This window comes from Tachypleus tridentatus, chromosome 10 (genome assembly GCF_004210375.1).
Source record: "Tachypleus tridentatus isolate NWPU-2018 chromosome 10, ASM421037v1, whole genome shotgun sequence".
NCBI lineage: Eukaryota > Metazoa > Arthropoda > Merostomata > Xiphosura > Limulidae > Tachypleus > Tachypleus tridentatus.
The window spans coordinates 25372066-25389119 of record NC_134834.1 but is presented as its reverse complement, the minus strand read 5'-3'; the positions used below and the strand labels follow the sequence as shown (position 1 = coordinate 25389119).

The 17054-nt window shown below is 30.1% G+C and overlaps 1 protein-coding gene across 1 annotated transcript in view; it reads left to right on the top strand.

Moving 5' to 3' along the window:
* LOC143228315 (guanylate-binding protein 5-like) overlaps window positions 1-16598 on the top strand; it is a 32799-nt gene extending 16201 nt beyond the window's left edge. The window contains exons 8-18 of the mRNA XM_076459586.1: window positions 708-784; window positions 1381-1474; window positions 2169-2248; window positions 4959-5096; window positions 5188-5246; window positions 6752-6881; window positions 9516-9680; window positions 11564-11654; window positions 14747-14844; window positions 16073-16139; window positions 16567-16598. Of these exons, the coding sequence (XP_076315701.1) occupies window positions 708-784; window positions 1381-1474; window positions 2169-2248; window positions 4959-5096; window positions 5188-5246; window positions 6752-6881; window positions 9516-9680; window positions 11564-11654; window positions 14747-14844; window positions 16073-16139; window positions 16567-16598 (1031 nt within the window). The remainder of the gene's footprint in view (window positions 1-707; window positions 785-1380; window positions 1475-2168; window positions 2249-4958; window positions 5097-5187; window positions 5247-6751; window positions 6882-9515; window positions 9681-11563; window positions 11655-14746; window positions 14845-16072; window positions 16140-16566) is intronic.
* The last annotated feature ends 456 nt before the right edge of the window (window positions 16599-17054 follow it).

Below are 17054 nucleotides of genomic sequence, written 5' to 3'. Positions count from 1 at the left end.
TATTGTATTATATCGTATCGTATCGTATCAGCAAAAGTGAGACAATAAGAGAACCTGTACTAAAGGCTGAAGATCATTGTCCTGTATTGATTCAAACCATTTATTGTACTGTTTACATTCATTAATTAATGAAAAATAACACTTATTATTTTCATTAATACTTCTTAGAGTTAGAAACTGAAAATCACAAATAGCTTAGTTTTATTGGTTAAGTTTTCATTAATACAGAAAAGAAAAACAAAACTACAGGACAACTCGTATCAGTCTCGTTTACTTGACAGTAATATGTGTTGTATCGTTAATTAAAAACAAAACTATAATTGATATAAAGATTATTTAGTGTATTAGACATCTCTTATTTGTAAGGAAGCCATTAGTGACAGCATTTGAATTTCAATGTTATTAAGTTATAAAGCTCAGTCGAATTTTCAGCAATTAAAAGAAAAAGATTTTTCAGTGTACCTTCCAACCCACAAATTAAGCACACTTATTATGACAGTGAACCTTCCAACCCACAAATACACTCAATCTATGTTAGCACTGTCATAAGTGTACTAAAACAATGTTACACTGGTTAGTGTTGAACTTTCTTGTAAGTAAATTGAGAGTGAGGTGAAAAAAGTTGAATTTCCAAAATTGTATACTGAGTAAGTAATGTTTTGATATTTAAACTAAAATTATTAACTAATTATTGTTTTTTTATTTAGATATTTTCAAGTCAGTTGATTGCCACACTCTTTTCATTCCTGCCGTTAAAAAAAGGTTTTTAACAGATCTCTCACAGGTAAGACAGTTAAAGCCTTTAATAGTGAAATCAATACTTTTCCTAAGTAATTGATGTACAAGAAATATCTCAAACTTTATTTATATAATAATAATAAAAAAACCAACACTTGTGAATCAGTACATGCATGGTAATTCACATGAAAGCCCAGCATTTCTATTGGCTAAATGTACAGTGGTACTTTTATATTAGTGTTCAAAATGTTCCAAAGCAATTTGTTGAGATTAAGGGCTAGCCAAAGCATACATTGGATGTTGTTTGTCTTTAAGTATTATAAGGCATGGTAGGTCATATTTTATTTTATATTATTGATATATCATAATGAACAAACTGTGATCAATACTTGTGGAATTCTGTGAATCCAGGCATTGTAGCAAAATCAAGAAGATTGGTTTCATAAAGCATTCATTTCTTATTGAACTTAATGGAAACAAGTCAACTGTAACTAATAATAAAGATTTTACCTTTCCTTGTGTCAAAAAATATTTGTGTTTGTGTGATTGTGTTATTTCTTTTGTATCTTGAATATATTTGATAAATTTAAGTTTTAACTTCTCCATTGACTTTAGGTTTCATTTCTGTAAATCATCCCACAGGCACGTGAAGAAGATCTCACTGAAGAATACATAGAAGAAAGAAATTCTTTATTAAAAAAGCTGAAGAAGGAATTAGTTCCAAAAGAGAAAAATCGTAAGTGACTGAAATTCAAAAAATTGAGAATACTCATTTTACAGGCATGACAGGTGAACATGTATTTGATTTACATTACAATTTATTTGTGACTTTTGTAAGGAACAATAATAAGGCAGACTAACTGGTTTTGTTTTAGAACTTTTTCAATTAGTAATTTCATGAAGTGATTTTTCCAGTAAAATGTAAAGCTCAAATACAGGGTGTTGAGGAAAGTCACTGTGCACTTGTATATTTATTAACAGACATGTTTCAATATAGAATACAGGAGGTAAATATGAATGACAATTATAAATAATGTTGAAAGTGACCCCTGTTGGCATCAAAACAGGCCTGGATCCTTCTTATTTTGCTTCTAAACACCGCTATCAGTCGCTGGCTTGAAATAGACTGAATAAAATTACAAAACTGCACAGTGACTTTCGAACACCTTGTATATTTAACACTTTTGTTTCTTTCTATGCAATACATTAGAAATGTGCACTTCAATTTGTGTTTTTTTTTCATAATTATATATTCCACTATTTTTCACTTTCCATTATCAAAAATAATAATTTTTTATTTATTGTTTTTAATTTGAAAGTTTAAATTCTTTACTCTTTTTATCACAATAATGTCCTACACGAGTGTTTAGCTGTATTTAAGTAAATGTATCTTTGAGTATTTTAATTGAGAAATGTGTTAACTTCTTTAGATAAACCAATTTCTGGAACTGAACTTGCAGCCTTGCTTGAAGTTTTAGTGAGTGCTGCAAATGATGGTTCGCTTGCAGAGGTAAATTTTATAATATTTTGAAAATTAACACTAGGCATTCTTTGTCTTAATATTCAAAATGTACTTTTCAGATATATGCTAAATGAGCAATAAAAAGCATGACAATAGTACAAGTGAATGATTTAATTACTAGCAAGAATAGCTATGAATGATATTGGAATTGTAGCTGTCATGTGTTGTGTTAAGAAAATAAGTTCATTGTAATAGCACAATAGTTTTATATTATGTTTATTGGGGTATTGAACATTTCATTGTGGTGTCATAGAAAGTTTATTTTAGTATTACTACAGTTTCATACTAACATTTTTTTGTGGTATTGTTACACAGTAAAACTGTTTTGTCATCAGCACTTTTGAGCTTTTCTTGAAATTCTTCCATTTCACTTTTCCTAAGTTTTCACAAATGGAAATATTCTTCATTTCCTATGCTTCTATATAATTTTTTAAACTTTGTTATCTATACATCATTGAAACAAAGACAGAACTTTTAAGTTTTTGTGTGTGTTTTTCATGTAAATGTTTAGAATCTGCTATATAATCTATATAAAACAAATATTTAAAGAAAGGTCCAAAGCAAATGCATAGTCAAAAGTAGACAAACACTTATTGAAATAACAGTGTACTGTTTCTGTTACACTGCTTTTTAATTATAGGAACAAAATTTGTTAATATATTTTATTTCAGAGACATTTTGATACTGCATTACCCTGTGATTTTGGTTATGTGTCCGTAAGGGCTACTTTTATGTTGTGCTGTGATTCTGGTGGTGCATCCATCAGGGTTAGTATTACATTGTCCTGTGATTTCTGGCGGTGCATACGTCAGGAATATTGTTGCATTGTTCTGAGACTCTGGCAATGCATACGTCAGGAATATTGTTGCATTGTTCTGAGACTCTGGCAGTAGGGCTGTAACGATTACGAACTTTTGTAACCAGTTAATCTTTGCCTCGTAACCGAACCGTAACCAGTTAATCGTGTAATCGTCACAGCCCTAGGAATTTGCGCGTGACGGCCACACTGAACATTAACAAAAACTCTAAAGGCTTTCAACAACAACAACAATGAAAATTCAACCAAACAAAAAGACAAGCAGTTCGTAAAATCGTGATAGGCTAACATACCAATGTCAAGGTCAAATAATGGAATATTTACATGCAAATGTCGATAATCGTATTGTTTTCCCTCGTTTATTTTTCTCGGAAAAAAATCTTAGATTAACCGGTTAAGAGCAGTAACCGAACCGTAACCAGTTAATCCTGTAATCGTCACAGCCCTATCTGGCAGTGCATCCATCAAGGATATTGTCGCATTGTTCTGTTATTGTGGCAGTGCCTTCTTCAGAGTTATTATTACATTATCTTGTGATACCAGCAATCCATCATCTTTACTACTTACAGTGTTTACTTCTACTGTGAGATGAAACTTTTTCTGGAGATAAGTTTGATTTTTGTATTTGTAATTGTTTTCACGATAGCTATTTTTGTCATCCACATGCGTGCGCTCACACACCCCAAAATATAGTTAACGTAAGGCATTTTATAATAATTATGCATATTACTATTCTATTATTATACCATTTGTAAATCCCAAAAGTAAAGCTTGAACACTTCAAACGTTGCACATAAACTTAATTCTACAATATACAAGTCATTTACGGCTGCTGGACTTTAATTATATCATTACTAGAATATATTGGAATTAGTGTACTCTCACTGTGATAACTTCTTGTAAAGGGTATATGTCATGAAATCTGTATATATCTATGGTAGGGATGATACACATAGTTTAGAGGGTATTGTTCTCTTAACTGATGTACTTATTTAACAGGTATTAAATAGGACTGTTCATTAGGGTAACTATTTCTATAGCTTGTAGTTTCTAAGTATTGATGGTAGAAAGTGAGTTTCCTTTAATAATTTTCTTCTGCTAGATGTGGAACACTATTTTACAGAAGAGCTGACATTAATTTCAACAAATATTGAAAGTTTATGAATGAAAATGTACATTTAAAATAAATATAATTTATATTTTTCACTCCAGTAATCTGAAATAATTTCTTTACTTGCATTTATTTCTTCTTAGCTTATGTACAAGATTTATTTTAAGTATTGAAATAATTTTGTAGTAACAATTAACAGGTTTAACACTAAATTAATTCTAAGTGTCTTCTTATATTGGATTGTTTTGAATGATTAAGAAAAAGTGCTCTGCATCACTGCTTCCAATAATTTCATCCAAAGACATCTAACTTGATCAGTATTGTAGACCGATTGATCGACTTGTGTATTGTTTATAGTAGAAGCTTTCTCTCTTTCTGTGCCCTATTAATACAGCGGTAAGTCTACGGATTTACAATGCTAAAATCAGGGGTTTTAATTCCCCTCGGTAGACTCAACAGATAGCCTGATGTAGCTTTGCTTTGAGAAAAACATAAAAACACAGTCCTCTCTTTTTGTGTTTTAAGTGTAATTATTTTTTCTGAAGTAACAGTCATACAATATAAACATTTGTTTATTTCTCATTATCTTTAGAAAAGGTATATTTGAGCTAGGTTTGGTAAGTAGTTGTTCCTCATAATTTCCTATAATATGTTTTATTTTTAAATTTTCAAATCATTGTTTTACCAACAAAATGATTTTTTAACATTAAAATGACTTATAGGAATGTTTACTCTAGTATTCAAAAACTGTATGTGTTTAAAACCATCAGATTCCCAGCCGTTGGACAACTTTTGTAGAAAGAATCAAGCAAACAGCAACTGAAGACTGCCATAAGTTTTATGTGACTGAGATGATGGTATTAAGTGAAAAGTACAGTAGTGGACCTGTAAGCATGCATGAACTTGAGGTAAGAATTATGAGATACAGTTGTTTTGTAATAATTTTTTATTCTGCTGTTTATGCTACTGCTAATGTTTTATTTTGTGCTTGTTGTTTAGGAATGGCATAATCATGTTTTTCGGAACTCTCTGAAACTTCTAGAACAACTTTTGAAAGGGTGAGTGGAATTGTTTCTTATTAGAATTTCAAAATTTATTTATAATGAGGGCCTCATTTTATAAAATACTGCTTTTAATAAGTAGACTAAATACAAATAACAAAACCAAATAAAACTTGACAAATATATTCTCGTATTTTACGTAGTAACAGATTTCAACCAACATGTTGATTGCAGATGCAAGTGTACAACATTCAGATCTTTAGTTAATAGCTTCTTCTTATAATATTTAAGTTACTTTTGTTGAAAAAAACAATAAAAATGCATTTAGTACATAGCAGTTTTCTTACAACATTAAAATATAGTTTTGAGCTTTTTGAAACTGTCGATATGTGTATGCTTACCTCTGTTTCTGTTTGTAGTCCCTGAGTCTAATGTATTTATTATGGAAGAAATTAATAACCTGGAACACGTAAAGATTAATCTTACTTTCTACAATATTATGTATATAAGCTCAAATATGTTTTTCCATTACAATTTTATAATAAGTATTGGTACTTGTGTATAATGTTAAAATAATAACACATTAAAATGTGTTCATAGTTAAAAACATCTTTAATTAATCTACGATGACGACATGTTTTGACAGTAAAATTTCATCATTGAATTGAAAGAGAAAATGTATTTTTTCCTAGTTTTTAAAAATATAAATAAGACAGTATCATCTCTTAACATCAAATAGCTGTTTAATTAAATGTAACATTTGGTGGATTACTACTAGGTCTACTTGTGCCGATATGTTAAAAATCAAATTCACACATTTTTTTATTCTAATTACTTGCAGAACAAAGTTAACAAGTATGTTTAAACCAGTAAGTATGTTTAAACCAGTAAGTATGTTTAAACCAGTAAGTGTGTTTAAACCAGGAAGTGTGTTTAAACCAGTAAGTGTGTTTAAACCAGGAAGTGTGTTTAAACCGGTAAGTATGTTTAAACCGGTAAGTATGTTTAAACCGGTAAGTATGTTTAAACCGGTAAGTATGTTTAAAAGTATGTGTTTAAACCAGTAAGTGTGTTTAAACCAGTAAGTGTGTTTAAACCAGTAGAAGTGTGTTTAAAGTAAGTATGTTTAAACCAGTAAGTGTGTTTAAAAGTAAACCAGTATGTGTGTTTAAACCGGTAAGTGTGTTTAAACCAGTAAGTGTGTAAGTGTGTTTAAACCAGTATGTGTGTTTAAACCAGTGTGTTTAAACCAGTAAGTGTGTTTAAACCAGTAAGTGTGTTTAAACCAGTAAGTGTTTAAACCAGTAAGTTTAAACCAGTATGTGTTTTAAACCAGTGTTTAAACCAGGAAGTATGTTTAAACCAGGAAGTATGTTTAAACCAGTAAGTGTGTTTAAGTATGTTTTTCATTTATGTTGAAAAGTATTTAGAACTCATTATCATCTAGAACATTTGAAATTTTTTCCAGTTTGTTAGAATTCAGAATCCAAAATCAACTTTGTTACAGTTTGTTAGAATTCAGAATCCAAAATCAACTTTGTTACAGTTTGTTTACTCTTTAGACTGGAAGAAACTGCTGAAGAAGCCAAGCAAAAGTTGACAGAAAATATTCAACGGTTTTATGATAGAACCAAGGACATAAATGAAAAGAAAATTAGACTGCGCTGCTCAGAACTACAGAATAAAATGGAGGTAAACTAGAACCCACCTGAATGGTATTGTACAAACCTGAAAACAAATGATGCTATGATATTTGAAAATTTTGTTCTGAGATACCTTTTGAAAACCCTTACAAATACCCTTGTTCCCTGCTGGTGTAGCAGTAAGTCTATAGTTTTACAATGCTAAAATCAGGAGTTCAATTCCTCTCGATGGACACAGCAGGTATCCCAATGTGGCTTTGCTGTAAGAAAACACACACACACACACACAAATACCCTTTCACAGCAGTATGTCTGCAGACTTACACTGCTAGAAACTGAGTTTTCATACCCTTAGTGGGCAGAGCACAGATCGTCCACTGTGCATAGCTTTGTGCTTAATTCCAAACAGACAAATTCATGTCAGAATGTAAAATTATTTTGTTACTTATCATAAATCTTCATTTTACATATTAATTCCATTTCAACTTGATAGATTTTAATATTTATCTTCTGAAACTTTTTTGCCATTTATGGCTATAAATCACAAAAAAAAAAAAAAACAAAGACATAGTGGTGACTTAACATGTGACTTTTCAAAACGATCTGAGCTCAGACTAGATAACAGTGTATTTGTTAACAATATTGTTGGTTGAAATCAATTTATGTCTTGTAAATGTACTTTGTTTTTACTGAATTACAAATTTTTATTTATCTACACTGAATACGGTAAAGATAATTTCAAAAAATGATTTGAGTCACTGGAACATGCTTGGAGAAGTCACTATAAGTTGACTTTAGGTAAAGGAACTGTTTAATGTTTCTATAAGCTGCAAGTTAAAATATGAAACCTTTCAACAGATTATTATATGTCATTCTGTTTTTTAATACTTCTCTACCTAATATTTGTAGACACCTGTAGTGGAACTCTCTATAGCTCTTGAAATCTCTAATCTGAAATTGATTTGAATAATTCAGTAACATTTAATTTTAAAAAATGTAACATGGAGCTGTTTTGATTTTAATTTTTAGGATTAAAAATATTCATATTTCAAGAACCATAATCAACTTTTGCAGTTGAAATATTTTAAAATATAGGTAATTGAAAACATACAAGTATAAGAAACTTTTATAATTTTAATTCAGAAAACAAAAAATATTCTTCCAACGTTAGTTTAAGTGACATTCCGTAACTCTTCCAACGTTAGTTTAAGTGACATTCCGTAACTCAAAACTTGAAAACCCATCTTTCAGTGACCATGATTCTAATATTGCCAATTTCATGTTAAAACTGTAACATTGTATGTGCTTAAAATACATGTTCACACTTTAAATAATGTATTTTATGAAGTAATTTTGTAATTGGGTCCAGAAATGTTAATATGCAGATTTGAAAATGTTTGCCTTATAAGCTTGTTTATCTTGTTCTTTTTTAACATATCTGTTTCTTGAATTTGTAAAACTGGTTTACAAAGTAAAATTAAAATTAAGCTAATTTTGGATATATGCAATTTTAGAACCAATGTTATAATGTTCTGAAGTTTTTGTTCTTTTTATTTTAATAATCAATCCTAAAGTAGTCATTATTTCATTTATTAAAAGAACATGTATATTTATAAGTTAACAGTTTGTTAGTTTCAAAAAAACATTTAACTCTTGTGTTAACTGCTTTTTTTTTAAATTATCTTAATTATTTGAAAATTCTTAAAATTTAGATAATTATAGATACTGAAAACTCATGATATACTTTAAGGAATCAAACTTGGCTCGTTGTGGAAGTAAAGCAGTGATGATTTACTAAATACCCATAATTAACTGGATACCTAGCGATATTTACAATATTTTTATTATAAATTACCAAAAAAATGTATTGAGCAAAGTTAAGTTGTGTTACTAACTTACTAATGTAAATAATTCCATAAAATAGTATTGTGAAATCATATAACTATGTAGTTTTATGGATTATGTCCACAGGGAATTGAACTTTATTTGCTGTGATGGTAGGCTATTACTATAATAAGTAATAAGTGAGACTGCTATGCAAACACAGATGTTAATTTGTGTAAGGGTGTGTTACATAAAGAGATGCAAATTAATGTATGTGGTGTGGCCTGGCAGGACTTGATCTTTATGGCACTCGAGTAAACCTGTGGATCGTGGTTTTGAATATGGTTGCTGAATGTGTTTGCCTTTTGGCTGTTGGCTTATTAAAATCTAATGGTCAATCCATTTTTTGTTACGAACAAAGTAATTTAAGAGTTGACAGTGGATGGTGTTGACTTGCTGCTTTCCCTCTAGTTAGTCTGTCACATCTAAATTAGAGACAATTTGCTCAGATAGCCTTGTTTGTGTAGTATTAATTTAACATTTTTGCAATGGATTAAAGACATTTGATGACCTCTGTAATGTTTTTCTTTAATTCATATAAGTTATATTTCAAAGTCTACATTAAATTGTACTGACTTAAATATGTAAAATATTTTTTTTAATTTTGTCTTTGTCAATCTTGTCCCATATGTAAAATTTAAAACTGTCATGTGATAAAGAAATCCGAGGAATGTACGTGCTTCATCGCCAGAATATTATTGTAGCAGGAAGATACATTTACACATTACTAGCAAGTTTATGGACATTTTTTTTAATATAAATATTTATTTCAGATTTTTGGAAACTACTTTATTTGCAGTTGATTGCTGAGGATTCATTACGAGCCCTTACTTTACCAGTCCCAAGTTCCACTTTACATCATCAAATAGCAGAAATTATCCAAGATGCACAGGAAGGCTTTAGGAAAGAACTCGGTGATCTAGTGGTTCCAGAAGTGAGGGAGAAATATCTGGCTTTTCTGAGAGTAAGTAATTGGAAGCATATGCAATAAAAGCTTTGGATAGTCTATGTATAACTTGTATACAACTTCAGAATTACTGAACTTAAAGATCAAATAAAGATTACAAGTATCTTTATGAAAGTAAATAATTAACATGTTAGAGAAATACAATTAACTTTCCAACTTGGATAAATGGGGGGGAGGTTAGAGATTCTTAAGGTTGATATTAGCTCCATGGGACTTGTTTCTCTTGAAGTTAGGATGTGTGGTTGAAAGCTTTTATGTACCAGTCTTAACAGGTGAAAACAAAGATTTTTATGTGGGAAAAACATGAGTTTCAGTCAATTATTTCTACTCAAATCTCTGAATACAGAACAGTCGTGTTTTTAAAATATCCCGTGCTATTCACAAACAGATACAGTAGGTAGGTCATGTGAGGTAATCAGCCATGGGCCTTGATTTATTAATCTCAAAAATAAGAAATTTAATTAGATATTTGACTTTGTGGATTTTTGTTAACTTGCTTTCAAACAAGTATGTACCAACAATGGGTATGTGGAACAATGGGTATGTCTTAGTATGATTACACAAAATTAATACAATGGGTATGTCTTAGTATGATTAAACAAAATTAATATAATGGGTATGTCTTAGTATGATTAAACAAAATTAAACAAAATTATATAATGGGTATGTCTTAGTATGATTAAACAAAATTAATATAATGGGTATGTCTTAGTATGATTGAAAACACAAAAGTAATAATGGGTATGTCTTAGTATGATTAAACAAAATTAATACAATAGGTATGTCTTAGTATGATTAAACAAAATTAATATAATGGTATGTCTTAGTATGATTACAAAAAAAGTAATACAATGGGTATGTCTTAGTATGATTAAACAAAATTAATACAATAGGTATGTCTTAGTATGATTAAACAAAATTAATATAATGGGTATGTCTTAGTATGATTACACAAAAGTAATACAATGGGTATGTCTTAGTATGATTAAACAAAATTAATACAATAGGTATGTCTTAGTATGATTAAACAAAATTAATATAATGGGTATGTCTTAGTATGATTACACAAAAGTAATACAATGGGTATGTCTTAGTATGATTAAACAAAATTAATACAATAGGTATGTCTTAGTATGATTAAACAAAATTAATATAATGGGTATGTCTTAGTATGATTAAACAAAATTAATATAATGGGTATGTCTTAGTATGATTACTCAAAATTAATCTTGCCACTTTTATTTGTAGGCTGAAGGAAAATATCAAACAACCAGATGTGCCTTGGATATATTGATGAAATAGTTTTTTGTGAACTTAAATCTATTGACTGAAGTTGTATATTATGAGAAATAAAGCTCAGAGAACACTGTGCATGTGTGTTTTATATAAAAGATTATTCAGTACCATTTTTATAATGATTAAATTTCATTGTTTTTTACACTCAGTAAAATAAGTACTTTCAAGTAGTCATTGCAGTTTAATTGTGTTTCTTGTGGAATTAATCCTAACTTTTTATTTATTTTTGATAAACTGTATTTTCAAGAGGTTATTGAAATTTAGACCCTATGTTATATTCACACTGTGGTTAGTAAACAATGATGTTTAATTTTGTATCTCTATGATATAATTAAATTTAGTTTATTATCAAACTTAGAATTGTGTAATTTATTATTAAATCTGGAATGATGCAAATAAATGTATTAGTCTTTGAATGATGTGATTTTAGTCTTATAGTGAGGGACTATCACATACATGTTATTCCACAAGTAAAACTGTAAATTAGTTCAGTATACAATTTGTAAGACATTTATAAAAATAATGCAGCATATTAATGTTTTTCTTGTAAAATATGTTTGTTTATTTCTTTTTCTCTTCTACAGAAAACAATTCATAATTTAGGAGAATCTTTTCATCTACGGAACTCCAAGGCTTTGGAGTCAATGTTTCTGGATGGAATAAATTTAGCTGTAGGTAAGTAATGAAGTAGTTGTAAATTGGTGATAAAACTGAAAACTTTCAGCTGAACTGTAATTTTAAGTTACAAGAATTGTCATGGGTGAGTAAAAAACTAGCTGCAAGTTAGCAGTAAGAATTAGTGTTCAACTGATGGGTCAATAACAAACTAGATGTAAGTTAGCAATAAGAATTAGTGTTCAACTGATGGGTTAATAACAAACTAGCTGTAAGTTAGCAATAAGAATTAGTGTTCAACTGATGGGTCAATAACAAACTAGCTGTAAGTTAGCAATAAGACCAACTTTCTGCTATACTTGAGAGTTAAGATACAAAACCAACAATCTATATCTGTCTCAAAGTCTTAGTAGATTAAAGCTTAGTTGTACAACAAAAGATTAGAAATGGTTTAATAATAAAATGGAAGGTTTAGGTTGTTGATACATATGACTGTAGGTTTAGTGGTATACAGTACCGTGCAAAAGTGTTACGAAAAGAGAATATTTTATCATTCCATTTCATGGGACTAATTCTTTCATTCAATTACAGAATGTAGATACCAACACTATGGTAATGCTTCACTGATCCATGTTGACAACTGAATGAGCCAGGATGAGAATATTTATCATTCTTTAGAATTTCCATGTACTTGTACCAAGGGCTTGTCACAACAGTTCTGCTTGAACAAACATACTAATCAAGTTTAGGGTCTGAAATAACTATCGTGGTACCCATGCAATGCCTTAACTGTATAAAAAGAAATTAGCAAAGAGCTAACATATGGTGCTGGAAAATGCTAGAAAAAAATCAATTTAATACCACTCTATAATTTAATACCACTCTATAATTTAATACCACTCTATAATTTAATACCACTCTATAATTTAATACCACTCTATAAATTAATACCACTCTATAATTTAATACCACTCTATAATTTAATACCACTCTATAATTTAATACCACTCTATAAATGAACCTAGATAAAAACGGTTTTTTTAACTATAGATATTAAATTTTGTTTTCATTACACAGCCCAGAAAGCATAGAGAAATAGCAGTAGGGTAGAAAATTTGCATAAAAGCTTTATATAATGCTGGTTGGACACCCCAACCAATTGCTGCAGACTTGAAATGTTTCCTAAACACTGTCAAGTATATCCTAGATCGTGAGATCAAGACAGTTAAATTCAAAATTGAAAAGGAAGAGACAGAACACCTAAACTCATTGATACCGATGTTAAGTATCTTTGTTTATGCAGCCTTTGAGACAGAAGGAAGACTGCTGTTAATCACAAACATGAGATAAATATCATGTAACAAATGACAGAAAAGTATTCAGACTTACAGTATCGAGAAGACTCAACAAGAATGGAATGTTTAGGTCATGTATCAGTTAAAAAAAAAACTTTACTTTGTTCACCAAATATCATAACGAGACTGAAATTTACTGAAAACTACAAGACTGGACTGTTGATGATTATAAAAGGGTGTTATGGGTAGATAACTCCAAGTTTGAAAAATTTGGCTCAAAACATAGGTTGTACGTCTGACAGAAGAAAAGTGAAAAATACTTACCTTCATGAATAACACGTATCATGAAGCATGGGAAAAGCACTATGATGGTTTGGGGGTGTTGTTTTGTTGTTGTTTTTTTTTTCTGAGTTAAAAGGAGATATTTGAAAGGTATATGGATTAATGGACCACTTCAAGTACCACCAGATACTGATCTGTCATCATATATCCAGTGGTTTCAGTATTATTGTTGAAGAATTCTACCACCAAGAAGATAATGACCTCAAACACTCATCCAACCTATGTATAAATTACTTAGCTAAGAAAGAAGCTGCTGGAGTCATATTAAATAATTCACTAACCCCACAGCACCTGATTTCAACCAGACTGATCATATCTGGGATTTTATGAATCAAAACTTGACAAAAACAAAAGTTACTTGTAAAGAAACTTTATACAAACATATTAGATGTGTGGAATAAAATATCAGAAGATTAAATATGTTGCAACAATGCCTGAATAATGAAACTTTTGTAGAATGGACGTCAACTGTCTGTTGTGGAGACACAAGCGTAGAGGACAACGTTTCAAAAGTCTTCTGCCTTTCGTTTTTGAGACTTTCAAAATGTCGTTCTCTACACTTACCTTCACAACAAACAGTTCCCGTCCATTCTACAAAATTTCATCATAAATACTCTGCCTAAACAATCTATCAAAGAATGATTGAATAGTATTTTCTTTCTGGTAATAAATATTTTCAGGTTTTTACAAGTACCTGTGAAACTGTTGAATAGGTTTATAGTTTAAATGCAAACATAATAAGCTATTGACAAAATTCTGTTGTTAACATTCAAAACCTGATCTTAGAAGCAAAAGTGATGACATAGTGATGCAAAATATCCTCAAAATGTGTAACGCTTTCACGCATAAATAAGTCTTGTTTAGAATTAATCTGACAGGTTTGTTTCTTTCGCGTATCTAGTTAAGTAACAGCTATCTGTTTGATCATACCACATTTCAAAAGACTTTCTCTGTCAATCATGCAAATAATTCGATGTGAGAGTTAAAATGTTGAATTTAGCGCATACCATAATAACATTATTTCTTTAGAAACTTAACATTGTGCAGTTAACTGAATTTTACAAATAAAAACGCGTGAATTTTCAGAATGATTATTTATCTGATACTGTTCGTTTACACATAATATAATATTCAGTCCTTTCCTTTATGTATTATGGAAGCTTGTAATGTTTATTTACACTAGCTGTTGATAGAAGGAGGAATAAACAAGACTGTTTAGAACTTCAGTTTTAAGCACAGCTAGTGCAGAAAGTCCTCATATAACCCTGAATGAAATTTAGCTAGCAAAAAATTTGTGAAACTGAACCAACTGCAGTAGCTGAGCAATAAATATGAAAGCTTATACTATTATAGATCAAATTGAAATGCTTGTAGTGGGTACATCAAATTGTGCATTATGTAGATTTATAATAAACAACAAAGAATGAAATTTTGAAATTTCATTAAATTATTGTAGAAAATAAATCGGATATATTAATGTTATTTTTGTTTTAACTGTTTTTCTTGTATGTTTAGATAAATTCAAAATTCTGACAAAGGACACAGAAAATCAACCTTTGAAACCTTCTTTCTTGAAGACTCTTCTGGAAAAAGGATTTACAACAGCAGTTAAGGTTAGTTTCCAGAATTTTCGAACAGAATTATACATTTTATATGCACATAATAACTGTCAGGATATATTAGTATTGAAGCACTAAGTAAACTCAGTAATGAAGACAAATTGTGTACCACTTCTTGCATAAACAGTTGCAAGATTAGCAGTTTGAGGGGCAAGATTGACATAAAACATTTACAGAATATTAGTCCATTGCATTTTCTCATGTTTACTAAGCTTTTGAAATTTCCTTACACCCTACCGAAAATCATGCGATTTCTAAACTAAAGCATTAGGCATCAGTTGCTTTGTTGTCTGATTTTATCAAAGTATCTTGACAGTATTGGCTCTCTGTTAATGCTGGACACTTCTTCCTTTAGGTTCCTGCATGGCCAAGCATGTTAAGGCGCAACTCTCGTAATCTGAGGGTCACCGCTTCACATCCCCGCTATGCGCTAAACATGCTCACCATTTCAGCTGTAGGGCGTTATAATGTGACGGTCAATCCCAATATTCGCTGGTAAAAGAGTAGCCCAAGAGTGGTGGTGGTGATGACTAGCTGCCTTCCCTCTAGTCTTACACTGCTAAATTAGGGATGGCTAGCACAGATAGCCCTCGAGTAGCTTTGTGTGAAATTGAAAAACAAACAAACAAATCTTCCTTTGTGAAGACTGAGCCAATTTTATCATGTCAGGACCTTATTCAATGTACATGGCAATAGATACTTTTAAGAATTTTTCAACCCATTAAGTTAAATGTGGCTACATATTCCAGGTTGTGTATGTCAATCACTTTGTTTATATTTAGTATAAGACCAAAGTTTTAATAAAACAACTCTTTTTTTTTTTTTCTTTTTTTTATTATTATTAAATCTGTGTTTTGGAAATGTTGTTATAATTTTTGTTGTATAAGCTTTGCCACAATTACATATATTGACCAACCATCAGTAAACAAAATTTGTTCTGCAGTGAGAACAACTGATGTTAAATAATTAAAATTAATGAAGAAATTATACTAACAACACTAATATTTAGTAAGATTAATTAGAATGATTAGACTGGGCAAATAACAGACCAATTTATAATTGATACAAAAGCTTAATGCCAAAACTGATTGTTTCTAGCTTTAATCACTAAATTATCTTTGTATAAATCAGGTAGTTTAAATGGGTTTCAGGTGATATTCATTGTGTAAATATTTTAAAAAACACAAGTTTTTAAGTTTCATGTATGTGTGTTATTTTGTAGATTTTTGAATCTCAGTGCTCTCAATATTCTGAAGAAAGTTTATATGAACCACAAAGCGCTACTAGAGGTGAGTGTTTATCAGCTATTATATAATATAATCACCCATAAGTTATTGTAAGAAAAAAATTATAAAAACTTTTGTTTGATCTTTTTGTTCAAGTACTTGTTCAAAACGTTTGTGGATTACAAGCATACAACAGTTGTGGTTACAAAAAGGCACCTTATATCGGTACAAGAGAACATCTTCCTGGTTTATGTTTCCTTACTTTTTTACTTAACACTTGGTCATGTTCAAAACATTTGTGTATTACAAGCATACAACAGTTGTGGTTACAAAAGGCACCTTATATCAGTACAAGAGAACATCTTCCTGGTTTATGTTTCCTTACTTTTACTTAACACTTGGTCATTCTTAACACAATTTATAATATGATAAAATGATACAAGTAAATTAGCTACAAATAATAAATATATTACTACATGTGTTTTTATAGAACAGGTTAATGGAACAATGGAAGGAAGTTGAAAAGAAAAATGAAGATTTAGTTCAAAGTCTAATCAAAACAGTGGTAAGTGTTGAAGTAAATATGATAATAAAGATACGTCATTAATAAACTTGTGTTTTGTTTTATTATGTAATTTTCATTTTACACTTTACTCAGTGGCTTTATTTTTATTTTACATGTATAGATAGTTACAACCATGAATGTTCATTATGCTTTGTTTGGGAGCAGTGTCATTTTTTAGCTTTATATGTTATATTAGATGTAATATAGATCATGTGCTAATATAATCCTTCATTGAAAAAAAAAACTCGCTTTTTAATGTCTTACACACCACTGCGGAATGGCCTAGCATGACCAGGTGGATAAGGCACTCAACTTGTAACTCTCAGGGTCGCAGGTTTGAATTCTGTCACACCAAACATGCTTGCCCTTTTTGTTGTGGTAGCATTATAATGTGATAGTCAATCCCACTATTA